The 27,510-nt window shown below is 47.9% G+C and overlaps 1 protein-coding gene across 3 annotated transcripts in view; it reads left to right on the forward strand.

Annotated features, from left to right (window-relative positions):
- LOC144754206 (uncharacterized) overlaps positions 1-27,510 on the forward strand; it is a 203,947-nt gene that overhangs the window by 65,893 nt on the left and 110,544 nt on the right. Inside the window, exon 4 of one of the 3 annotated variants that reach the window (XM_078641830.1) lies at positions 21,086-21,155. The exons of the other annotated variants lie outside the window; for them this stretch is intronic. Coding sequence (XP_078497956.1) covers positions 21,086-21,155 — 70 coding nt within the window. The remainder of the gene's footprint in view (positions 1-21,085; positions 21,156-27,510) is intronic. 3 annotated transcript variants of the gene reach the window in all.

Genomic DNA, 27,510 nt, shown 5'->3' on the forward strand with positions numbered 1-27,510 from the left:
CACAGTATACTGTTCTGGAGGTTCAGTCCCAGAAACATTATCTGTAACTGAACGCAGTCACCCTAGGAAGCATGTGCTTTTAAGACAAGTTGCGTTCACTCACCTGAAGGTGACATGCTTCATCATTGGGCTATACTCCTGACCAGGCCGGCGCTACAATGCCTGGTTGGCACCACAAGAGGGCACTTTGTCAGAGATCTTTTAATAAGTACGCCGGATGCGCATAGTAGGACAGAGGATATTGTGTCATAAGATGTGAGATTGGTGAAAGTCTGAATATAAGATCAACTATTGACCATTTGCTACAATATAGTTAATGTGATCTTCCTGGTCCATGTTGAGATTAAAAACGGTGGCAGAGAAATTGAGGAACTAATGACCCCTATCACTGTGTGAAAGTATCGATCACCTATGGACCTGCTGGTAAGCTGGGGTCTATTCTTCAGGTCAACCTTTTTCATGCCTTCTGTAGTCATGGAGCAATCTATTGGCATTTCATCAGGACCAAATATGGGAAAATGGGTAAATATGACCTAATCTTCTCAACAGCGTGAGGAGCTCTGTAACTCAAAGCCCTGCACTGTGCATAGGTGATAAGGTGCCTATTAACTTCTTACTACCACAGGTAAGCACTGTCTAACAGAGTGCACTAGATACGGTAACCTTCCTAAAATTAGGACATACTGACTTATCCAATAGCGAGGACGCCGCTTCAGAGGGCAACTGGTGTTCAGTTAGAGATAATGTCTGTGGGACTGAACCTCCAGAACAGTATACTGTGAGTTGATTTATATGAAGAATGTGTATACTGGATGTAGGAAGGTGGCTACCTGACTATGGTTACCCCAGATTTTTTGCCTGTGTTTAGCTGTTTTTTTTTACTTAGTTGACCTGGTTCCCTGCTAATCAGGGCCCCAGGCCATCTGCTCTCTCTGTAAAATGGATTCCATGTACCCTAGGTACATACCACAGTTGGAAATGGACTCCTTGTCAGCCCCTGTATAATGCACTATAGGTGCCCAGGGCATAGGAGCCACCAAGGCCTACCAGGGGCTGCAGCATATCTTTTGCCACCCCTGGCTGGTTCTTAAATTGACACAACTGGCTGATCACTCAGCTGGGGTAAGGTGGTGTAATCACCCCTTGCTTAGATATAGTATACCTATATCTAAACCTATATCTGGACACATATAAACCTGTGAGCCACTCCTATGGAAGGCCTCATCAATCCTGGAGGCAGAGTGCGTGGTTTAATGTGAGATGGAGCTCTAGCACGAGCTGAGCCTGTCTGCAGCCGTCGGGAACAACTCCCTAAGCTGTTTCAGGATAATGCCATACCATATACTCTTAAGTGCCTTATAATCCTCGCGGTTATATAGCAACTCTGGTTTTGCTTTATCAAAACATGTCGTGTAAGGTGTCATACGATTTGGAATACTATCCCCTCGCCAGTTCTGGCGACGGGGATAGCATTCCACCCCTCTAGAGGGGTAAGACATGTTACTTTACTTAAATGCGGTTAATTTCTAAAAGGACCTTAGATCCACAAAATGGATGCCTCTGCCACAGACAAAAGTCTGACCCGCTGAAGCTGACCGAAACTCAGCCAAATGGGGCCTGGACAAAGGGTTTCCTGTCGCAGGGGGGTGTTACCACCCTCCAGACAGGAGATAGTGGATTGTAGCAGGGAGGTTTGAAAGAAACCAGACACTGCTTGGGGCGCACAAGGCTGCCCCTTGCATAATCCGGCCAAACCGGTTCTGGGGCACTCCAGCCCTCGTGCCAGGGCGGCCTGGATCAAAGGAAGGGGGTGTATCCACCCACTTCCTGGGTCCCACCCATAGGAGGGGACCTAGCAGGTAATCCAGCCCCCCAGATTCGAATAAGAGTGGGAGCAGTGCCAAGACACTTCAGATTATCCTGATGAAACATAAGAAACGAAACTCTGGACCCTTCGACATCCTACTCAACGTAGAAGCCCGAAGAATCTCCCTTGTGGTCAAGGAGTGACCACCCTGTGCAAACAGGCACCATCCAGCCATCGACGTCTGCTTTGTCGCAGTTCCCGCCGGAACTCGAGCGACTGAGATCGACGAGATCAAGCTTGCCTGCCTTCCAACAGCCCGATCCACAGTCCCTGCAGAGCTGAGACCCGTGGAGGCGACCGGAAGCGTGGGGCACGCCATCTTGAAAAGACCACAAGACGCTGACCGTGCAGCCCACGAGTGACCCTCGAAGCTGTACACCGGGGTTTGAGAAGCCCCAACCCTGAGCCACTCTTGCACCGAAGCTCACCCCTCTACACTCATCGAGTGCTGCGTGGGGCCCTTCTGCTACTTTTGGCTCAACGCGTTGGCCCGGTCACTTGCCAGCCGGCTAGTGGCCCCTGTGCCGACGAACTTTGAAATTCGACCTGTGAATCTGGTTGCTCCAGATTTGCACCAGCTCCCCTGAAAAGGAGCCCCCACTCTGACCCTCCTGGTTCGAGTGAGAAGCAATCTCCCGGTTCCGCGTGGATTGCTTTTGCCAAGTGTTGTTTGCTCCAATCCTGAAGCCGACAGCGCCGACGGCGAGAGCCTGCGTGGGACAGATCGTGACCCGCTCCTGGACGTCGTAGATGCCCCAGAGCCCAAGTGACAGCGGAGAGAAGCTCCTCGACGACCACCTGATTGCGCCCGACATTGCCTGGTTCCGTCCTGGTTCCACCCTGGTCACTGCTGAGTGACCCAGACTCTGTCCCCTCTGCTTTCAGGTACTTTTCGACTTGAGTCCACCCTTGGACTCCACCGGACACTTTTCTTTCACCCCGCCTGCAGCCCTTTCAGCTTCAAGCACCAAGAGCCTGCGTGACGAAACCCGACTCAACTTCGACCCTGTGCACCCGCTTCCTGTGGGTGAGGTAACTTTGCTCCGCCGGTGTTCCCACACTGGTACACATCTCTAGGGCCTGTGTCTTAAGTTTTGTTCCTCTAGGTTCAGCGGAAGTGTCCTTAAACTTTAACTCTACAACTTTTACGCACCATTGGTTAACATCGGTGCATGCGTGCGCTTTCCGCACTGCACCCGAATCCCGCGGGCTTTTCCCGACTTCAGCACTGCTTGTCCCGACTGCTCCCAGCGATTCCCTAGGCCCTAGGCCTAACCACTGTTCGAATGGTATCTCGTATACCACTTGTGTAGTATATGGTTTGAGTGGCCCCCGCCCTCATCCATAATTGTGCAACTTTGTATGTTTAAACTGTGCTTTTGATTTAACGCTTGTGCCCCTTTATTCATAAAGAATACTGGGGATTGTTTTTAGTAATAAATACATATATTTTTATAATATATACTTGTGTGGTGTCCTTTCATTTGATATTACAGGATTGTATGTGGTAAAACAGCTCGCTTAACACGACCTCTTAAGTTAAGCCTTTAGGCTGCTTAGTCCATGCTACCCCTAGGATAGCTTGTCTAATAAGGTTGACTTACAACCAGACACCATAAGGGATTGTTTGGTCTGATAACAGGTGGTTCCAGAATTGGAAACATCACCTATCAGGCCAACTTCTCACATTGGTGAGCAGCGGTGCGGATTTGAGCTTGCTGTTGTTTTACCATTGCAATCTTTTATCAAATTGAAAGATCACATCAAGTACCTCTAGGTACATATAAATCAAAAGCTTAGCATATTAAGTTCTACTGAACTTAGTAGTTGTAGGTTGAAGGGATTAGCACACCCTGACTACAACTCACTAGCAAGGTACAGTAGGGAAACACTTAGTGTAGGTAGGTGCATCACTTACACCACACTAGAGTCATGTCTGACACAGGAATAGCCTCAGGGTCTGCTCCTGTGACAGTTGACCTTACCAAGGCAACTTCCAGCTATGACAAATTAACCCGAAAGGACTTGATTGCCTTGTGCATCTCAAGAGGGTTAAAAAGGGGCAGAAGTCCCACCTGTCCTATCCTGATAGCCATTCTAGAACAGGATGACGTAGAGAAGGCGAATGAAGTTCCCTTAGAGTCAGGAGATGGAGTGAACCCCCCTGTAACTGATACCCCTCAGGAGGAGGAAGGAGAGGAGGGGGAAGAGGACTCAGATGTAGAGGACCCAGAAGATCAGGATCAGAGGGGTAGCCAGGTCCTAGTTGCCAGGCTTAACCAGGCCAACTTAGACCTACTGGGAAATGGAGAGGGCCAGCACCTCCCCAGATCCCACCATATCATTCTCCCAGGCAACAGAAGAGTGAGATCTCCCTCAGGGGACTCTCATATTTCTAGTGCCTCAAGAGAATCTCAGAGAGGCATGACTGCTTCTCAAAAGCTAGAGCATAGGGCCAGAATGAGGGCTGTCAAACTCCAAATAGAGAGGGAGGAGGTAGCCTTGGCTCAAGCTAGACTTGCCTTGGCAAGAGAGCAAAAATTGTGTGGCTTAGATGCCACTGGTGGCAGCAATATTCCTAAAGAGAAACCCAGGTCCTATGATAGTAGAAACCTGACAAAGATTGTGCCCCCCTACAAGGAAGGGGATGACATCCACAAGTGGATAACTGCTCTTGAGAGAGCCTGCATGGTACAGCAGGTTCCTGAGGAACAGTGGGCAGCAATCTTATGGTACTCCTTTTCAGAGAAAGGGAGAGATAAGCTCCTCACTGTTCGACATGAGGATGCAAACAATTACAAAGTCCTGAAGAGTGTCCTAATAGATGGGTTTGGCTTAACCACTGAACAGTGCAGGTTGAAGTTCAGAGACACCCAGAAGACACAGACTCAGGACTGGACTGATTTTGTTGATTGTGCAACTAAGGCTCTGGAGGGTTGGCTACATGGCAGCAAAGTACATGACTTTACAGGATTGTATAATTTGATTATGAGGGAGCAGATCCTAAGTAATTGTCAGAACCAGCTCTTACACCAGCACCTGGTGGACTCTGATCTGACCTCTCCCCAAGAATTGGGAAAGAAGGCAGACAAGTGGGTCAGAACCAGGATTAGGCCTAAGAATCAGGACAGTAACCAGAAGAAGGAGTCTACCAAGCCTCAAGATAAGGGTGGGGATAAAAATAAAGAAAAGACTTCCCCAGGGCCCCAAAACTCCAAGAATGGGGGTGGGTCCCAAGACACTTCTTCAACAGAGAAAAAGCCTTATTGTCATGTCTGTAAACAGCTTGGGCATTACAAAACAGACACCTGTTGTCCCAAGAATGGCAATAAAGAAAATATACCTCCAAAGCCAGCTCCAACACCTCCTGTTACTGTCAGCAGTAATCCCCCGGGAAGTGGGAGCACACCCAGGAATCTGGGTGGGTTTACTTTTGGAGCCCAGGAGTACCCTGGCCTATCCAGGTCCCCATCCCCAAATGATCTTGTTTATGAGACTGGCAGGGGGTTTGCCAACTTCTCTGATTGCCCAAATACTTTGAGCAAATATAGACAAGAACCCATCATCAATGGTTTGAAAGTTGAAGCTTTTAGAGACACAGGGGCTAGCATCACCATGGTGGCTGACTGTATAGTCCCCTCTAAGCAACTTTTACCAGGTGCCACATACCAGGTAACAAACATTGATTGCGTCAAAACCAATCATCCCATGGCAGTAGTAAGTCTCAGCTGGGGAGGTGTTATTGGCCCAAAGAGAGTGGCAGTGTCATCAAACTTGCCTGTAGACTGCCTACTTGGTAATGATTTGGAAATCTCAGCCTGGGCTGAGGTTGAACAGCAAACCCATTCTAGAATGGTAAATTCCAATGGAAAGGTTAGTGGGGCTGTAATGGCTACAGCCCCAATTCAAGATGTCCTTCCTGAAAAGGTTGGTAGGGCTGAGAAACTCTCTGCCCCATCTTTAGCAAAAGCTCTTCCTGAACAGAATAGCAAAGCTGTTATGATAACAGCAGAAACCCAAACTGAGTCTCCTCCTGAAAAGGTTGGTGGGGCTGTGATGGCCACAGCCCAAACTCAAACTGATATGTGTGTTGTGAAACCTGAAATGATGGATAACTCCACACAAACTGAGAGCATGGAGGAGGAAGAGAAATCTCCCCCTCCCCAGACTTTAGGACAGGATCAGCCTCCTCACGGAACTGATCTTACCCCTGATGAAGGAACTGCCCCAGAGGTGGTTGGGCCTAGCCTGACAGAACCTCTGATGTCAGTGGACCCTTCTCAGGTGGGACCCAGTCTGGAGCAGGTAACCTGCCCCTCTCTACCTTGCCTTAGCCAGCCCAGGGCTGCAGAGGACAAGAAGGACAGTGTGACCCAGAGGGCCCCCTGTCAAATAAAGCACCCCCATCAAAAGATTAGGTGCACCAAAACTAGTAGCCCTAGTAAGGTGAAAACTTTAAAAACTCCTGTTGGAGCCCCCTTAAAGACAGTTAGGGACCTCCCACTGATGGATTCTGTTGGGCACAGCCAAACCTGGGACCCAAGGGGCCCAAACCTGAACTGTCCCTCCAGCAAGCCAAACAGAGGGACCCAGCCTCCAGCTTTAGGTAGCCAGAGGTTGACCCTGAGAGCACAGTGCAACTCAGTTAAAGAAAGAAAGGCACACATGGTGGAAGATAATTGGAGGAAGCCAAGCCCTAACTTAGTAGAGCCTCACTTCAATACTCCATATCCAAACCAGCCTTTAACTTTGCATAAACACACCCAAGGTAGTGATTCCCTATGGTGGAGACCCTCTAATACCCAAAGGGTGAGGGACTGCTTAGTGGACCATGAGACAGGGGGTACCCATGCTAGTGCAGGTACTTCCTTATATGGCCACTCAGGCAATATAGGCTTACCTGGCCAAGGATAGCCTTATCTCCTTTCGTTTGGGGGGGGGGGGGTTATGTAGGAAGGTGGCTACCTGACTATGGTTACCCCAGATTTTTTGCCTGTGTTTAGCTGGTTTTTTGACTTAGTTGACCTGGTTCCCTGCTAATCAGGGCCCCAGGCCATCTGCTCTCTCTGTAAAATGGATTCCATGTACCCTAGGTACATACCACAGTTGGAAATGGACTCCTTGTCAGTTCCTGTATAATGCACTATAGGTGCCCAGGGCATAGGAGCCACCAAGGCCTACCAGGGGCTGCAGCATATCTTTTGCCACCCCTGGCTGGTTCTTAAATTGACACAACTGGCTGATCACTCAGCTGGGGTAAGGTGGTGTAATCACCCCTTGCTTAGATATAGTATACCTATATCTAAACCTATATCTGGACACATATAAACCTGTGAGCCACTCCTATGGAAGGCCTCATCAATCCTGGAGGCAGAGTGCGTGGTTTAATGTGAGATGGAGCTCTAGCACGAGCTGAGCCTGTCTGCAGCCGTCGGGAACAACTCCCTAAGCTGTTTCAGGATAATGCCATACCATATACTCTTAAGTGCCTTATAATCCTCGCGGTTATATAGCAACTCTGGTTTGGCTTTATCAAAACATGTCGTGTAAGGTGTCATACGATTTGGAATACTATCCCCTCGCCAGTTCTGGCGACGGGGATAGCATTCCACCCCTCTAGAGGGGTAAGACATGTTACTTTACTTAAATGCGGTTAATTTCTAAAAGGACCTTAGATCCACAAAATGGATGCCTCTGCCACAGACAGAAGTCTGACCCCCTGAAGCTGACCGAAACTCAGCCAAATGGGGCCTGGACAAAGGGTTTCCTGTCGCAGGGGGGTGTTACCACCCTCCAGACAGGAGATAGTGGATTGTAGCAGGGAGGTTTGAAAGAAACCAGACACTGCTTGGGGCGCACAAGGCTGCCCCTTGCATAATCCGGCCAAACCGGTTCTGGGGCACTCCAGCCCTCGTGCCAGGGCGGCCTGGATCAAAGGAAGGGGGTGTATCCACCCACTTCCTGGGTCCCACCCATAGGAGGGGACCTAGCAGGTAATCCAGCCCCCCAGATTCGAATAAGAGTGGGAGCAGTGCCAAGACACTTCAGATTATCCTGATGAAACATAAGAAACGAAACTCTGGACCCTTCGACATCCTACTCGACGTAGAAGCCCGAAGAATCTCCCTTGTGGTCAAGGAGTGACCACCCTGTGCAAACAGGCACCATCCAGCCATCGACGTCTGCTTTGTCGCAGTTCCCGCCGGAACTCGAGCGACTGAGATCGACGAGATCAAGCTTGCCTGCCTTCCAACAGCCCGATCCACAGTCCCTGCAGAGCTGAGACCCGTGGAGGCGACCGGAAGCGTGGGGCACGCCATCTTGAAAAGACCACGAGACGCTGACCGTGCAGCCCACGAGTGACCCTCGAAGCTGTACACCGGGGTTTGAGAAGCCCCAACCCTGAGCCACTCTTGCACCGAAGCTCACCCCTCTACACTCATCGAGTGCTGCGTGGGGCCCTTCTGCTACTTTTGGCTCAACGCGTTGGCCCGGTCACTTGCCCGCCGGCTAGTGGCCCCTGTGCCGACGAACTTTGAAATTCGACCTGTGAATCTGGTTGCTCCAGATTTGCACCAGCTCCCCTGAAAAGGAGCCCCCACTCTGACCCTCCTGGTTCGAGTGAGAAGCAATCTCCCGGTTCCGCGTGGATTGCTTTTGCCAAGTGTTGTTTGCTCAAATCCTGAAGCCGACAGCGCCGACGGCAAGAGCCTGCGTGGGACAGATCGTGACCCGCTCCTGGACGTCGTAGATGCCCCAGAGCCCAAGTGACAGCGGAGAGAAGCTCCTCGACGACCACCTGATTGCGCCCGACATTGCCTGGTTCCGTCCTGGTTCTACCCTGGTCACTGCTGAGTGACCCAGACTCTGTCCCCTCTGCTTTCAGGTACTTTTCGACTTGAGTCCACCCTTGGACTCCACCAGACACTTCTCTTTCACCCCGCCTGCAGCCCTTTCAGCTTCAAGCACCAAGAGCCTGCGTGACGAAACCCGACTCAACTTCGACCCTGTGCACCCGCTTCCTGTGGGTGAGGTAACTTTGCTCCGCCGGTGTTCCCACACTGGTACACATCTCTAGGGCCTGTGTCTTAAGTTTTGTTCCTCTAGGTTCAGCGGAAGTGTCCTTAAACTTTAACTCTACAACTTTTACGCACCATTGGTTAACATTGGTGCATGCGTGCGCTTTCCGCACTGCACTAGAATCCCGCGGGCTTTTCCCGACTTCAGCACTGCTTGTCCCGACTGCTCCCAGCGATTCCCTAGGCCCTAGGCCTAACCACTGTTCGATTGGTATCTCTTATACCACTTGTTTAGTATATGGTTTTAGTGGCCCCCGCCCTCATCCATAATTGTGCAACTTTGTATGTTTAAACTGTGCTTTTGATTTAACGCTTGTGCCCCTTTATTCATAAAGAATACTGGGGATTGTTTTTAGTAATAAATACATATATTTTTATAATATATACTTGTGTGGTGTCCTTTCATTTGATATTACAGGATTGTATGTGGTAAAACAGCTCGCTTAACACGACCTCTTAAGTTAAGCCTTTAGGCTGCTTAGTCCATGCTACCCCTAGGAGGCCATCATGAACCAGCAGCTCTCAGAGTTCATTGACCAACACGAACTCTTGGATGACACGCAGTTTGGCTTCCGGAGGGGACACGGAACGGAGACAGCACTGATAAAGGCCTCCGATGAAATTAGAGATATCTTGGATTCGGGAGGAGCAGCAGTGCTTATTCTGCTAGATCTCTCGGCGGCCTTCGACACGGTCGACCATGCCATCTTGGTCGACCGTGTCGCCGCCCTGGGGATTAACCATCTGGCCAAAGATCTCATAGCCTCCTTTCTAGCTAACCGCAAACAGGCAGTCAAATTGGGCAATCATTATTCACCGACCTCTGAACTGCCATGCGGAGTCCCCCAAGGATCCTCATTAAGTCCTGCGCTTTTTAACATTTATGTCGCAGACTTGGCAAGGGTCATAAAATCTCATGGGATGCGTTTAACTTCCTACGCTGACGACACCCAACTTGTGCTGGCAGTGCATAAGAACGGCCCGATAGTGGTAGCTAAGTTTCAGGAGGGGATACTGGAGGTACAAGCATGGATGCATAGCAATTGCTTAAAATTGAATGCGGAGAAGACGGAGGTTATGACCTTTGGTAACATCTCTCCTGAATGGTCCCAGTCCTGGTGGCCTACTCTGATGGGTCCTCCTCCGGTCCCAGTCGCAAAGGTCAGGAATCTTGGAGTGATCTTTGACAAACAGCTATCTTTCAAACATCATGTAAATAGGGTTGTTTCAGCCGCCTTCTTTACGTTGAAAAAGATAAAAAAACTGCTACCGTACTTACCAGCATCTGCTGGAAAAACCCTAATCACCACCTTGGTGTTTTCCAAGCTGGATTACGGATTTGCCCTCTTTTTCAATACTCATAAATATATTTTGAATAAGCTCCAATCTATTCAAAATATGGCAGCCAGAATCCTCCTCAATATTCCTAGGCGCCAGTCCACCTCGGCAGCTATACGCCATCTTCATTGGCTAAGAGTGGAGAGCAGGATAAAATTTAAAGCCTTATGCATTGCCTATAAGGCCATTCATCATACTGGCCCGAAATTCCTAAGACAGGCATTTCAGATTTATACCCCTAAAAGGAACCTAAGATCAGCAGCCAGTTGTTTACTATCTGTTCCCCGAACAAGAACGGCCACCTGGGGTGACAGACGATTCCTGGTAGCAACTCCCAGATTGTGGAATTCTCTCCCTTCACATATCAAAACCGCCCCCACTCTCATTTGCTTCCGTAGAGCCTTGAAGACATGGCTCTTCAACCAATAAGTTTGTGTACTAATTACTGTATCCTAGAGGATCTTACTGCGCCTAGACACCCTCGGGTATTAGTTGCGCACTAAAAATTCCATAAATAAATAAATAAATAAATAGGATAGCTTGTCTAATAAGGTTGATTTACAACCAGACACCATAAGGGATTGTTTGGTCTGATAACAGGTGGTTCCAGAATTGGAAACATCACCTATCAGGCCAACTTCTCACACTGGACTGTCATTTTCCTCAGCATCTCTTGTGCTATGTAAAATAAAGCAAAACACACCTGGAGGCCAACAAATCTATCATACATTTAATGCAAAAATAGCAAAAGGCCAAACAAACTACCAAGTGACAATTGTCTTTGCAATGGATGAGAGCATCCACCCTAAAGCAAGTTGGAGTATATAATGCTAATGCTACACAATGTATTTTTATACACTTTTCTCCTAATACAAGTCAATGAAACATGAACACGTGATAGAAACAGTTACTGAAACAACACTAATGAGTAGGAGGCAGGATCTTCTCTCGAGAGGAATGTGAGGAGTCCGTGAGGTGCAGATAAAAGATACACAGACAAGCTGCAGAATTCACTGTTTCTGGATATAACACTTCTGTTTGTCAATATTCAATTTACTACAAGATGCAGGAAAGTGTGCCGATGGACTTCACTAAATAAAATGGTTCTGGGCCCTAATAGAATCATGTAACTTTGCAGGCATATTAAGGCGAACAGACACATCAAATTAATATAAGAATATTGTAATTTGGTGATGTAATATATCAATGCACGTTGTGGCATTCATGTGTAACCAATTATCGGTATTGAAGAAACCAGTATATCCAGTTATGCTTTCTCAATTCCTTCTTCCTAGAGTCCACCACTACTGCTAGCTAGCTGTATTCAGCAGTGCCACCTGTGACCTGGAATCCTGCATTTAATCAATACCAAAGGTTGTCAATGCTTCTAGCCAACTCCGGTCACTGGTGCCACTCGCACCCCACCACCCTTGGGCCTGTTATTCTTTTAGCCGCTTCAGTCAGTAGTGGCCCCTTGGACCTGTATGTAAGCCTACTAGCCAGCTCCTGTTAGTACTGGCCCAGGGACCTGTTATCATTCTAGCCAACTTGAGTCATTAGTAGCACCTTGGGACTTGTGATCATACTAACCAGATTCAGTCAGTATTAGCCCCTTGAGACCTATTATCCTGCTAAGTAACTCCAGTCAGTGGTGACCCCCTGTACCTTAAATCCTGCAAATATTCAAAACCAGAGGTCAACTCTACTGCCAACCAGTTCCAGTCAATATTGTATACCAGAGGCTTGCGTTGTTGCTAGCTAGCTCCAGTCACCAGTGCCCGTCACATATTATCCTCAATAGGATCAATGGCCAAGGCCTGTGTAGCTGCTAACCTCCTCTAGTCAGTAGTGACCTCCCAGACCTGTTATTCTGCATATAATCAGCAAGGCATAGGCCCTAATAACACTCACCCCACATCCTTATGGTATATTAGCAATGTAATTTATTTACATCATACGGTAGGTACCGCACTATATCACACGATCCCAAAAACAAAGAAAATCAAAATTTGCCTAACCGTTCAGCACTCCACCTTGTAAAAGATGACCAAATCACACCAAGCACTATAGCCTGCCACATCACATGCCACACTCAGCCACAACATGACAAGATACCACGGCAGGGATTTGGGGCCATTAATCCTATGTTTGAGGCATGTGTGCTGTAGATGTAAATGCTTTGCATACTCCTGCAATCTTGTGTTGGGTCCGGATGTTTGCAAGTTGTTTTTCTTTGACGAAGTCTTTCCAGTCACGAGGTAAGGTGACTCCTCCTTTCGATGATAGTGCACTTGGGCATTGACTCCATTGTTCGATTGTTTTTTACCCCCAACGGGTTTGGATGTGTATTGCTGCGCTCCGAAACCGTTCTTCGGGTTCCCCTCGGTGCGCAGTCCACTCTACCCTTGACAGTATTGATTCAGTATGCATTTCTTTGTTCTCTGCGTTTCAGATCAATCGCCAAACTATCCATTTTCGATAGAAAACCTTGCGGACAACCGTCGGGCTACGTAGGGCCAGCCTTCTACAAATGGAACGGACTCCATTCCATTTCTTTCCTTGGTACCACACCAAGTACCCTCGCACCGACCTACATCAAGTTTGTAACTTATGCCTCTCTCCGGAGCACAAGGAGGAAGACTGCGACGCTTGTAAGTCGTTTCGGTCCAAGAAGACGCTACCCGATCATCAGGCTCGATGACGAGAGAGGCAGCGCCAAAGCATTCAACACACTGGATATCTTTGCAGACGAATCTGACCAAGAAGAGATAGAAGCAACCTCCGTAGAAGAAGAGGCCCTCTTGATTCCAGAGTCTGATTCCGAGCTCGAAATCTATCTAGAGTCCCAAGATGTGCCTTCGGGACATGGTGCACTGAGTACCGAAGAACCCTTGCCCCCTAAATCCTCTTCTAAAACTCATAAGGCTACGGCACCACCTCTGCCTTCTGGCCAAAGTCGGCACCGAGACACTGTTTCCAACCCCACGTCCCTCGGCACCAAAACAAACCGTCAAGCCTTCCAGCTCCGGATCGAGTCAGAAGAAATTACCTTCGGATCCGAAATCATCAGGCTCCAAGGACAAATCTGGTTTGGAGCCGAAACCCTCCTCCGCGAAACACAAACATGCTTTGGAGCCAAAACCCTCCGCTTCGAAACACAATCTCGCTTCTGAGCCGAAACATTCTAAAGACTAGCCGAAATCCGAGGACAATGTTCTCGAGCTTCCAGAACCAATTTTAGACGTCCTTAAGGCCAAATTGGATCCCATACAAAATAAATTTGTAATGAATCCTGATACTGGACATAAATCCAGCGAAACACAAGCATCCTGGAGAGGACACTTCTGATAAGATTCCCTTAAAGAAGAAGGAGATGGCTACTAGCCATGTTTATCCTGCTCCACAACCCTCCCCACCTCCACCTTCTTTTCCACAGTTAATAATTGAAGAGCCCTTACACATAACACCTCAGGGATCTCCACATCCATATCCAGATGTGGACAAGGTGATGATGATACTCATTTGCCTGCAGACTTGTGGAATGATTACACCATTGACCTCCAGTAGACAATGAGCCAGACCTTTACCCAGCAAAGCCGTCACCACCAGAGGATAATATGGCTTATGAACAGCTCATTGCCAGAGCAGCAGAGTATCATGGTGGTACCATTACATAAAGAGACATTAGAGGAGGACTTTCTATTTGAAACACTTGAGTCTACGCACAGGTCAAGTCAAACACTCCCTATGCTTGAAGGCATGATGAGGCATGCAGATGATATCTTTAAAGACCCTGTCAGAGCATGTATTATAACTCCAAGGTTAGATAAAAAATATCAACAATGACCATCAGCTCCTGTGTTTATTAAGGGACAATTACCTCTTGACTCTCTAGTAGTGTCCAGCGCTTGCAAAAGAGCTAACTCGCAAACCTGTGGGGATGCACCTCCCCAGATAAAGAATCCAAACTTACAGATGCCTCGGGGAAACGAGTAGCTGTTCAAGCCGCTACCCATTGACGCATCGCAAACACACAGGACCTACTAGCTAGGTACGACGGGGCACACTGTGATGAGATGGAGCAACTGCTCCAATATCTCCCAGACGAACACAAAACTAAGGCACAGCAGTTAGTTGAAGAGGGGAGACTCATTTCTAAGTCCTCAATGAGATGTGCTCTAGACACAGAAGACACTGCAGCTAGGGAGATCAATACCAGCATTCTCCTTAGAAGGCGTGCATGGATTAGGATCGCAGCTAGGGAGATCAATACCAGCATTCTCCTCAGAAGGCGTGCATGGCTTAGGATCTCAGCTAGGGAGATCAATACCAGCATCCTCCTCAGAAGGCATGCATGACTTAGGATCTCAGCTCGGGAGATCAATACCAGCATTCTCCTCAGAAGGCGTGCATGGCTTAGGATCTCAGCTCGGGAGATCAATACCAGCATTCTCCTCAGAAGGCGTGCATGGCTTAGGATCTCAGCTCGGGAGATCAATACCAGCATTCTCCTTAGAAGGCGTGCATGGCTTAGGGTCTCAGCTCGGGAGATCAATACCAGCATTCTCTTCCGAAGGCGTGCATGGCTTAGGATCTCAACTCGGGAGATCAATACCAGCATTCTCCTCAGAAGGCGTGCATGGCTTAGGATCTCAGCTCGGGAGATCAATACCAGCATTCTCCTCAGAAGGCGTGCATGGCCTAGGGTCTCAGCTAGGGAGATCAATTTCAGCATTCTCCTTAGAAGGCGTGCATGGCTTAGGATCTCAGCTCGGGAGATCAATACCAGCATTCTCCTCAGAAGGCGTGCATGGCTTAGGATCTCAGCTCGGGAGATCAATACCAGCATTCTCCTCAGAAGGCGTGCATGGCTTAGGATCTCAGCTCGGGAGATCAATTCCAGCATTCTCTTTAGAAGGCGTGCATGGCTTAGGATCTCAGCTCGGGAGATCAATTCCAGCATTCTCCTTAGAAGGCGTGCATGGCTTAGGGTCTCAGCTCGGGAGATCAATACCAGCATTCTCCTTAGAAGGCGTGCATGGCTTAGGGTCTCAGCTAGGGAGATCAATACCAGCATTCTCCTTAGAAGGCGTGCATGGCTTAGGGTCTCAGCTCGGGAGATCAATACCAGCATTCTCTTCAGAAGGCGTGCATGGCTTAGGATCTCAGCTCGGGAGATCAATACCAGCATTCTCCATAGAAGGCGTGCATGGCTTAGGATCTCAGCTCGGGAGATCAATACCAGCATTCTCCTTAGAAGGCGTGCATGGCTTAGGGTCTCAGCTCGGGAGATCAATTCCAGCATTCTCTTCCGAAGGCGTGCATGGCTTAGGATCTCAGCTCGGGAGATCAATACCAGCATTCTCCTCAGAAGGCGTGCATGGCTTAGGATCTCAGCTCGGGAGATCAATACCAGCATTCTCCATAGAAGGCATGCATGGCTTAGGATCTCAGCTCGGGAGATCAATACCAGCATTCTCCTTAGAAGGCGTGCATGGCTTAGGATCTCAGCTAGGGAGCTCAATTCCAGCATTCTCCTCAGAAGGTGTGCATGGCTTAGGGTCTCAGCTCAGGAGATCAATTCCAGCATTCTCCTCAGAAGGCGTGCATGGCTTAGGATCTCAGCTCGGGAGATCAATACCAGCATTCTCCTTAGAAGGCGTGCATGGCTTAGGGTCTCAGCTCGGGAGATCAATACCAGCATTCTCCTCAGAAGGCGTGCATGGCTTAGGATCTCAGCTCGGGAGATCAATACCAGCATTCTCCTCAGAAGGCGTGCATGGCTTAGGATCTCAGCTAGGGAGATCAATTCCAGCATTCTCCTTAGAAGGCGTGCATGGCTTAGGATCTCAGCTCGGGAGATCAATTCCAGCATTCTCCTTAGAAGGCGTGCATGGCTTAGCGTCTCAGTTAGGAAGATCAATACCAGCATTATCCTCAGAAGGCGTGCATGGCTTAGGATCTCAGTTAGGAAGATCAATACCAGCATTCTTCTTAGAAGGCATGCATGGCTTAGGATCTCAGCTCGGGAGATCAATACCAGCATTCTCCTTAGAAGGCGTGCATGGCTTAGGATCTCAGCTCGGGAGATCAATTCCAGCATTCTCCTTAGAAGGCGTGCATGGCATAGGATCTCAGGATTTAAGCCTGAGGTTCAACAGCCCGTTTTGAACACTCCCTTTGACAAAGAACACCTGCTTGGTCCTGTAGTTGACCGATCCTTAGAAAAGAAGAAAAAGGACACTGAAGTAGCAAAATCCATTGGAGCACTCCAGTCCCCACCCAATAGAGGCTCCTTTCACCGCTCGTTTTACATAGCAGGGTCCAAAACAACATCCTCAGACTCAAATGCTTCCTCTTACAAAGGTAACATCCAATCCTTTTCCTCTAGAGGTTTCTACAGAGGAGGATATAGAGGAAACAAATCCAAAGGCAGACCCCTGCTCAAGAAGCCCTCAGCGCCCCACCGACCTCAAGAACTACCGACCCATCTCCCTCCTCCCCTTCATGACCAAAGTCACAGAGAAGATCGTCCATGCCTAGCTAACAAAATTCATCGAAGAAAACTCCACCTCGACCCCTCCCAATCCAGATTCCGCAGCAACCACAGCACCAAGACCGCTCTCCTCGGTGCCATAGACAACATTCACACCCTCCTCGACCAAGGGCACACTGCAGCTCTGATCCTACTCGATCTCTCTGCGGCATTCAACACCGTCTCCCACCGCACACTCACTGGCAGACTCCACGACGCCGGCATACAGGGACCCGTCCTTGACTGGATCCGCTCCTTCCTCACCTGCAGAACCCAAAGAATCAGACTCCCACCCTTCCTCTCCAAACCCACAGAAATCAACTGCGGAGTACCACAAGGATCGTCGCTCTGCCACACGCTCTTCAACATCTACATGGCCCTCCTCGTCACCATCGTCAAACAGCACGGACTCAGTATAGTATCCTACGCCCACGACACCCAGATCATCCTCTCTCTCACCAAGGACACCACACAATCAGACAACAGTACATCTACTTCACCAGTTGGATTTTACAATAATTGCACAAAAATCTCACCTGTGTCCGGCACAAGTGCAATCTTATCTGGGAGCTTCCATCAACACTCTCAATGCTCTAGCCGCTCCCAATATAGTCAGGAATCACAATATCCAGGCCACACTATTACAATTTCAACTCAACCAATCATTACCAGCCAAAGTCTTCATGCATCTGCTGGGAATGTTGGCATCCTGCGTTGCAATCGTACCTCATGCAAGGCTTCACATGTGTCCTCTGCAACAGTGTCTAGCGAGTCAGTGGAATCCATCGCAGGGGGCCAGATGTAAGACGTGATTTTGCATGCGCATACGAGTTTGTGAACCCGTTTGTACATGCTAAATCACTGTTGGCCATGTACAATTCCAAAATAGCGAGTCGCAGTTTATTTGCGACTCGCTATTTAGGAATAGTGAGTCACAAATGGGAAGGGGCATTCCCTTCCTAATTCCTAATTGCGTCTGCAATGCTATGTGTGAATGTTTTGTGACCACAATTGCGGTCGCAAAACACTTGCAAATGACCACTCTCTTCAAGAGGGTGGTAATACAGTCGCAATTTCGAAGGGGTCCCCAGGGTACCCCTTCCACTTTGTGACTGTGTCTAACAATATTTTTTAAGGGCCGGCAGTGGTCCCAGGGACCACTGCCTGCCCTTAAAGAATGAAACGAAAACGTTTCCTTTTTTTTTTTTTTAGATGCATCCCATTTTCCTTTAAGAAAAACGGGCTGCATTTAAAAAAAGAAAGAAAAATCAAAGCTGCTTTATTAAAAAGCAGTCCCGGACATGGTGGTCTGCTGAGCCCAGCAGGCCACCATCCCTGGTAGGGCTGGCATTCCCAATGGGCTCACAAATTGCGGGAGGCTCATTAATATTAATGAGCCTCGCAATTTGCGACCCCGACCTAGTGTTGGTAGACTGCGGCAACCATCGCTCGCTGCAGGGGTGGAACCCTCAAAACTTGGCAAAAGGACAGCCTTTCATAGACCCGATTCCACAGTAACCGGTTGGGGTGCCCATCTTCAACATTACAAAGTCCAGGGGCTGCGGTCAGACAAACACAAACGTCTCCACATCAACTACCTGGAACTTCTAGCAGTGTTCCTGGCACTCAGCTTTTCTCACCCAACTTGTAGGGAAGACTGTCTCCGTTCGCACGGACAACATGACAGCAATGTACTACCTACAGAAATAGGGAGGGACTCACTCTCTCCAGCTGTCGCACCTTGCACAAAGCATTTGGGATTGGGCGATTCGCCAGAAAATCTATCTCCTAGCAGAACACCTCCCAGGAGTAGACCACCAGATTGCAGACCTACTCAGCAGACACATGTAGCATGTACACGAGTGGGAACTTCATCCCCAAGTTCTTCTTCCGTATGTTCAAAATGGAGGTTTTCCACAGATAGATCTGTTTGCCACAGTGCACAACGCAAAATGCCCAAACACTGCACCAAGTTTCCCACACCCAGCATCCGAAGGCAATGCCCTATGGACGATTTGGTCGGGGATATTTGCTTACGCTTTCCGCCTCTCCTGCTAATTCCATTATTAGTTCAGAAGATCAGACAAACGTCCCTCACACTGATCTTAATAGCCCCCACATGTTCTCGTCAACCTTGGTACTCTCATCCTTAGACCTATCAGTGGTTCCACATCAAAAGCTACATCTCACACATTGTCTCCTCACTCAGAGCCATTGAGAAATCAGACATCCAATTCCCAGAGAACTCAACCTAGCGATTTGGCTCCTGAAGTCGTAGAGTTTGGTTATTTACAACTACAACCAGACTGTATGAATATTCTCAAGGAAGCCTACTACTAGAGCATGTTATGCAGCAAATGGAAACGTTTTGTTGCCTATTGTAACAACAACCATATCAATCATCTTGATGCGTTTGTGCAGAACATCATTTGTTAACTGTTGCATTTACAGAAATGTGGATTAACTTACACATTATTAATTATCAATGAGAGAGAGAGGGAAAGACACACTCTTGGTCCCCTGTGGTCAATACAAATAAACAATGAAAGAGTGTGACTAATGTAGGCTCAGGAGAGCGAGCATGGGAAAGATACGTGGATCCCTTAAGGTCTGTGTAGGAAGCACATGAATCTTATTAGATTTATATAGAAGGCCCTCACTCACCAACCTGGTTGGGGACATGCTTCATCATTGGGCCCCACCGGGAGAGGCCTCCCCGGTGTGCTGCGACACCAGAGTTACTGCGGAGCTGGTTTGTGTTTGGTGAAGGGTGATATGTGATATATTTAAAAATGTCTAGATTGTGTCTTTCAAAAAATATTTTTATTAGGTGACCAATCAGACATATTAAAATCAATGTGTTGGAAACATGCCAAATAAATTGTTCGGCTGTTTCCTTTAATGAGGTGGGGTCAAAATGTTTCTGCCACTAGTGTGTAATTTACTTGGCATTCGTCAGGACCATGGAAGATGTACCTCGGCGGTATGGGCACGCTAAGGCCCACCCTGACCAGAGGACGTGAAAGTGAAAATTTAAAAATTGGGAAAAAAGTGCAAATGCGGTTGTCAGCGTATTTTACCTCTATTTTAGAGGGACCTGTTGCACTTGTGTGAATGAGCCACACCCCATGGGTCTCGGGAGGGGGGTGGAGGCGAAAGTGGCACACCGCCCGCAACGCCAGGCACCCGCTTGGCACCTATGTCAGATCCTCGCACATCCATTTGTTTACACCTGGGAGTCGTAGCTGCATACTTTCAAAATAGACAACACCTATCTCTCTTCAGAGTACCAGTGATTAAAGCCTTCATGGAAGGATTAAAAAGGGTTATACCGCCAAGTATTCCCCCTACCCCATAGTGGAACTTAAACATAGGCCTTACAAGGCTAATGGGCCCGCCTTTTGAACCAATGCACAAATGTCCGTTACAATTCCTGTCATGGAAAGTTGCTTTCCTCATAACGATAAACTAACTAAGGAGAGTTGATGAACTTTAGACATTAACTATACAAGAGCCTTTCTTTCAACTCCACAAAGATTGAGGGGTTCTACGTACCAATCCTAAATTTCTCCTTGACCCCTTCCATGCTGATGACGGCCGGGAGCCGTCATGGCACACAGTGCTCGGGTGCTGATGACGGCTCCCGGCCGTCATGACCGCACCCGCGAAATGTGCCGCGCAGAATCGCGCCCGCGCCCAAGGGGTTAAAGTAGTTTCTGCTTAGGGGTAATTAATGTGCGATATCAAATTAAAATAACATAATATTACCATTTTTATTATTAATTGAACCATCGTAATTCACCCCCAGTCAAGAGATCAGGATTAAATCCATCATTGTTTTGCTCACCATGCCACCCCAGTACAGACATGTCCTTATGCAAATCAGTCTTGACCTTGTGCCTCATGGGAACAGTCCAGCCCGAACTGCAATGATAATAGAAGCAGATAAAAGTAATTAGCAAAATAAGCACATTGAACAGAATAAATAGTTCCACCATCTTTCTAAAACAATGTACATATGCAAGCATATAAAAACTGTACATATCGTTTTCCTACTATGCTTTCCCGTGTGTGTGTCTGTGTGTCTGTTGGTCTCTGTGTTTCTGTCTCCCATTCCCTGTAGGGAAAGTATGTAGCTTCCCGTTGTAGAAGAGTCGGTCAAGAGGGAGCACACTGCATTGAATAGTTTCTTGGTGTGCACTTTTTATTAGTATTACAGGAAATCACAATGATTGATTGTCTCTTTTATACTCTTCTTTCCCACAGTGTCTTCCTCTTCAGTCCCTTAGGTGAGCCTCGGCCGCCGTCGTCCCTCGGACAGAAAGAAAAGACCCAGGTAAGTGTTTTTGCTTTATGGTTTAGTCAAGGGAGGATTTGAGGGATAAATAATAGCTATGCATAAATGTCAAGGGAGGGGGTAGAGGTTGGAGCAACCAAAAGAAAAAGAGTAGCCGATGATTTCTGCTCTTGTCTTTGTTTCCGTCTCACTTATTTCCTTTTCCCTAGTTCCCTTTCACCCCTCAGCCTCCCCTCCCATCCCTCTCTTACTCAGCCCCTTTCCAAAAGCCCAGTAGAAGCCCACGCACCTGGAAGAGCCACGTCCTTCCGGGGCCGTGGTGTGGTGACTCCGCGTCCTTCAGTGAGGTCTGGTCTTCTGCTTCGGCTTTCCCTCCTCCGCCAGGTTAGGGTGTTCTGCTCGGCAACAAGCTGTGAGCTCCCCTGGGCTTCGGTTCTCTCTCTCGTAAAGCTGTTAGTCCTTCTCTGTCTTTCCGGTCTTCCCCCGCTGGTTTCTCCGCCTCGCGTTCCCATGCCGCGTGTAGCTGGACCAAATACTGACCAACCTGACGCGCTCTCCGTCCCCGCCTTCTTCACGTGTGTATCCTCTGATGTCTGTCCTCAGCTCAGGCTTAAAGGGGCCGCCTGCCGATTCCCCTCTCTCCACTTCTTGATAACAGCAAAGTGGACAACTGGTAAAAGGGTACTGTGAATATAGGAGGGGAGAAATATATGAAGGGATGGCATGGCACTCCTTATCCTCTATCCCATCGTCTACCACAGGGGCTACCTGACACACCCCACCCCCAGACGCACCCAAAAATAGCTTATCCTAAAAACCCACCTCCCAAAAACAAGATACCAAACAAAAGGAGAATCTTAGGAGCTTCACGTGATGTCCCTAGTGTCTGATTACTGGTGTTTGTTTAGGTTTACAGGAGTCCAGAGGTTACATAGCAGACCTTGTCTATGCATGCAGTGTATTTTTCATTAATTATTGTCGTATTTATGAAATCCACTCATCGCGTGCCAGAAAGTAGAAGTATTTGGCTACATTTGTTTATATAGCACCAGATTAGATCTGGTCTGTGTCTCCTGCTCCACAGCTTGTACCCGTAAAAGTGCATCAATGTCTCCTTCCCTTGGAAGCAAATCCACTTGTATTCCAGTTTAAGCATATTTATTCTCATAGAATCACTTTCAAAATCCACCGTTCCTCAAGTAAATTCAAATTCAGTCTGCCCAATTCATTTTGGGGGTTCACCTTCATCAGGGGATGCATGTGAGGAATCTTTGTTGTATGTTGTGTGCGGAAAATAGTGACATAAGAATCGAAATTTGCCTAGCATTGTGACGGTAAGTTTCAATTCTATTAAGGACACGGAGGCGAGGATTATGCTTTTCTTTCTTCGCTTTAATCCAACATCATAAACACAGCAGCCAGAAAAGCAATAAAATGATTTTTTCTTGTAACATACAGAGAATAAACGTAATTTGCTCTTATAAGAAAAAGTAAAACTCAGTCCATGAACATCAAATCCCATAAGTCCAAGAGATAGCCTGCCACGTAGTCCTTCCTCACTGTCTCCAACTCCTAGAAAGCTCCACCATCTTACGCAGACCTCCTCTTTCTTCGCGTGAGTCACGCCTGCATTGATCTTGCTTGGCTCCATCATGTCATGAAACATAACGACAGCCCGTGAGCGTACTTGAAACCATCCTAACAGAGTCGACACCACAACTGTGAAGAACATCAAAATGCAGGCAACAAGCCTTTCCTCGCAAAGATAAAAATAGTTTACTTACATAAGTACGGGAGGGTTCGCACCTAGTGTGCAACGGGGGGATAGTCCTCGCCTCCATGTCCTTAATAGAATTGAACATTACCGTCACAATGCTAGGCAAATTTGGATTCTATGTCCGGACCGGAGGCTCTGATTATGCTAGTTCAAAGCTTACTTAACACTAACTGAGCAACCTCCACCACTGGCTTAAACCTCTTAAAGGTGGAGTCAGAAGACCAATCTGCCGCCCACATATGGTCTTCTAACCGAGCTCCTAAGGAAAAAGCCTTCTGTAGTAGGGGATCTCTGTGTATAGTCATAATCTAGTGAATAGTCCCGCCCATGTGCGTGGACCCCGGAGCAATCAAAAATAATCTCTTAAGGTGTCGAAAAAATGCAGAACTGCACAGACACTTAAGAGAGAATTTAAAGACAGATAATGCAGCCTATATAACAGGCTACACTGTCCAGTACTTCAACTAGAAATTCCACCAAAAATCCACAAACAGCAAAGTCTGTCCAGATCTCCCTTGCTTCAGCAGCAAAAACCCTCTGGAATGATAGAGAGGAAGACATGGACAGACAAGCCCCATAGACTGTGAATATGTGGCTCAAAACAGGATACTGTGCCTTTAAGAGAACTTTCCAGAACTTCACAGTATCCCAGAATGCACTGCTGGTCCCTTTTACTTTCAGTTCTTTTTTCCGGCTCCTGCAAGCAGGACCCTGGAGCATTGAGCTCTCCCTTTTCAAGGGTTTATTGGTGATTTTTCACTTTTGTTTCAAGTGAGTGCTTTCTAAAGTACTTTTGTGCTTTTCTTCTTGGTTTTTGCACCCTTTTGATGTCAAATATGCCTGCATTATTTGACAAATGTCCGGAGTGCTCCAGGAAGAAGGCCAAATCAGATCCCCATGAGGTGTGTATCCTCTGCCTTCCCTCTTCCCATGTCCCAGAGGAGTCTGTGATTTGTAAGGGCTTCTCTGGCAGGACCCTGAAGGACAGAAAGAAGATCAGGCTTCAGGGCCTTGCGGAAAGAAGGCTGAAGGTGCAAGGTGGGTCTGGAGGGGCTTCCTCTGCCCGTGCTGAGGCCTCTGGGGGGCTCCCCAGGGGCAGGAAGAACAGCAAGCGTTCCCATTCTCTCTTTTTTTTTTTTTTTTTGTCCTCATATCCACCATGGTAGAAGAAAGCCATCTAGAAACAAACCATAGAACCGCTGTCTCAGTGTTATACTGGATGGGATCTTATGGAGAGGGGGGGGGCCGACATCCCACAGCTGTTGCTAGCTTAGTCTCACTTTTGGCTGCCAATGGGGAAGTCCACAGCATGTCCTGAGCCGGGCTTGACCGGTTATCTGCTGCGCACAAGGCTGAAACATGGGCACCATAGTAGTGTAATCATTGGACCCGGGGAAAAAAAAACAACAAAAAAAAACCCTGGATCTTTACTGTGCCCAAACAAGCATGTGCCAGAAGGCTCTTTTGTTTTTACTTCCCAATCTAGCTAGGTCCATTCTGGCCGTCTGTAGGATGGATGCCAACCAGTCCCCATGGGAAGGAGGTAGGGGGTCCTTCCACCTCCTGCAAATCTCCCTCCTTGCCAAGAGGATAGTGTAGAAGACTAGGCTTCTTGCTGCTCCTTGTGCTCCTGTCAAGATCCCAAAAATTACTAAGGATAGATCGATGATAACTGGGAAGCCCAACGATGTTGTAAGGGTCTTCCCTATAGCTTCCCAAAATGTAGCGACCCGAGGGCATTCAAAAAACATATCAGTGTCTGGTGCTGCGTGGAGTCCACACCTTGGACATACGACTGGGTTCCCTAAAGCAAATTTAGATAACCTCTGGGGGGAGTAATACGCTCTATGCAGGGTGTAAAGATGATTCCTGCGAAGGAGCTCAAATGAGGTTGACCAAAGTTTTAATAAATCTTGACCCGTAATTAAGGTTCCCCACAGATGGACTGGTAGCGTGAATTCCCCATCAGATTCCTCAAGCAGGAGTTTGTACCATTTTGAGACCTCATTTTTAGATGGACCAGTACTCACTAAATTAGTTATTACTTGACTGAACCCTCCAAGAATGAACCTGTTTCTTTTTAAAGGTATAGTTTTATAAGCCTGTGTCCAGCTAGTCATTTGTAGGTATTTAAACCTCTAAATGGTTGACCCTGTCCTATTCTGGAGGTGCTCCCACGAAAGCAGATCCCCCTCATAGAAAAGATCCCCCCATACTTTAAGGCCTGCCTCTTTCAGAGGCATGGCTAGAGTGTCTTCTAGCCAGGCTGGGCTTTCAGGTAACCCCCAGAGCGGTGTCTTATCACAGAAATACCCTTGTTTTATAGAGTTTGTTAACTCATTCCACATTTTCGCTAATCCATATAGGACCTTCAATTTAATCTTTTTTAAGAATTTCAGGTTGCCGAATTTGAATAATTACCCCGACTGGCTAAGACCTTCCCCCTCCAACATGGCTGAAAACATCAGGCCTACCCCATGGTCTGTCGGTTTTTTTAAGAGCATTCGAGTATGCGACAGCTGAAATGCCCAAGCATATAGTTTTAAATCTGGGGCAGCTAAGCCCCCCTTTTCCCATCGCCTTTAAGCTTCTTCCAGGCAATTCTTGGAAGTGTTTTGTTCCAGATAAAAGAGGTGATGTCTGACTGTAATTTAGATATGTAAGTCTGTTCAAAATAAAGAGGGATGGTATTAAAAAGAAAGGAGATTTTGGGCAAGATGGACATTTTAATCAAATTTACTCTCCCAATTAAGGATAATTGTAAATGGGACCACGATTGCATCAATTTTCTACATTCTTTGGCGACTGCTGTGAGGTTTACTATAGCGAGTTTGTTAAGATCTTTTATTATATTTAAGCCCAGATAACGCATTGATTGACCCGCCTGCACTTCCAAAGCACTGACATCATCATTCCAAACCAACATCTCTGTCTTGGAAGTGTTGATCTGGTACCCCGATATCTGACCAAAACGCCGAGCGATTTCAAATATTACAGGGAGGGCCGTGGTGACATCTGATGTGAGGATAAGCAGGTCATCGGCATATAGAGCTACCTTCCTCTCCCACCCTCTGTGACAAAAAGATCTGATGGTAGTCTCTCTCCTCAGTTGTTGTGCGAGAGGCTCAATGTAGAAGTCAAACAACAGGGGGGAGAGCGGACAACCCTGCCGTGTCTCTCTGGTTATAGAAAAAGGATCTGACAACTCCCCATTAATCAGTAGGCTCGCCATTGGACTATGATACAGCAGACCAACTGTACGGCGGAATCCCTCACCCACGCCGAAATTGGCCAAGGCCCCCGACAAGTATACCCAATTGACCCTTGTGAGAAGTTGGCCTGATAGGTGATGTTTCCAATTCTGGAACCACCTGTTATCAGACCAAACAATCCCTTATGGTGTCTGGTTGTAAGTCAACCTTATTAGACAAGCTATCCTAGGGGTAGCATGGACTAAGCAGCCTAAAGGCTTAACTTAAGAGGTCGTGTTAAGCGAGCTGTTTTACCACATACAATCCTGTAATATCAAATGAAAGGACACCACACAAGTATATATTATAAAAATATATGTATTTATTACTAAAAACAATCCCCAGTATTCTTTATGAATAAAGGGGCACAAGCGTTAAATCAAAAGCACAGTTTAAACATACAAAGTTGCACAATTATGGATGAGGGCGGGTGGCCACTCAAACCATATACTAAACAAGTGGTATAAGAGATGCCACTCGAGCAGTGGTTAGGCCTAGGGAATCGCTGGGAGCAGTCGGGACAAGCAATGCTGAAGTCTGGAACGGCCCACGGGATTCGGGAGCAGTGTGGAAAGCGCACGCATGCACCAATGTTAACCAATGGTGCGTAAAAGTTGTAAAGTTAAAGTTTAAGGACACTTCCGCTGAACCTAGAGGAACAAAACTTAAGACACAGACCCTAGAGATGTGTACCAGTGTGGGAACACCGGCGGAGCAAAGTTACCTCACCCACAGGAAGCGGGTGCACAGGGTTGAAGTTGAGTCGGGTTTCGTCACGCAGGCTCTTGGTGCTTGAAGCTGAAAGGGCTGCAGGCGGGGTGAAAGTGAAGTGTCCGGTGGAGTCCAAGGGTGGACTCAAGTCGAAGAGTACCTGAAAGCAGAGGGGACAGAGTCTGGGTCACTCAGCAGTGACCAGGGTGGAACCAGGACGGAACCAGGCAATGTCGGGCGCAATCAGGTGGTCGTCGAGGAGCTTCTCTCCGCTGTCACGTGGGCTCTGGGGCATCTGCGACGTCCAGGAGCGGGTCACGATCTGTCCCACGAAGGCTCTCACCGTTGGTGCAGGCGGCTTCAAGTTTGGAGCAAACAACACTTGGCAAGAGCAATCCACGCGGAACCGGGAGATTGCTTCTCACTCGAACCAGGAGGGTCAGAGTGGGGGCTCCTTTTCAGGGGAGCTGGTGCAAGTCTGGGGTCACCAGAATCACAAGTCGTATTCATAGTTTCGTCGGCACAGGGACCACTAGCCAGCTGGCAAGTGACCGGGCCAACGCGTTGAGCCAAATGGAGCAGAAGGGCCCCACGCAACACTCGTCGAGTGTGGAGGGCTGGACTTCGGTGCAAGAGTGGCTCAGGGTGGGGGCTT

The sequence above is a fragment of the Lissotriton helveticus genome, chromosome 1_1 (assembly GCF_964261635.1).
Source record: "Lissotriton helveticus chromosome 1_1, aLisHel1.1, whole genome shotgun sequence".
Classification (NCBI taxonomy): domain Eukaryota; kingdom Metazoa; phylum Chordata; class Amphibia; order Caudata; family Salamandridae; genus Lissotriton; species Lissotriton helveticus.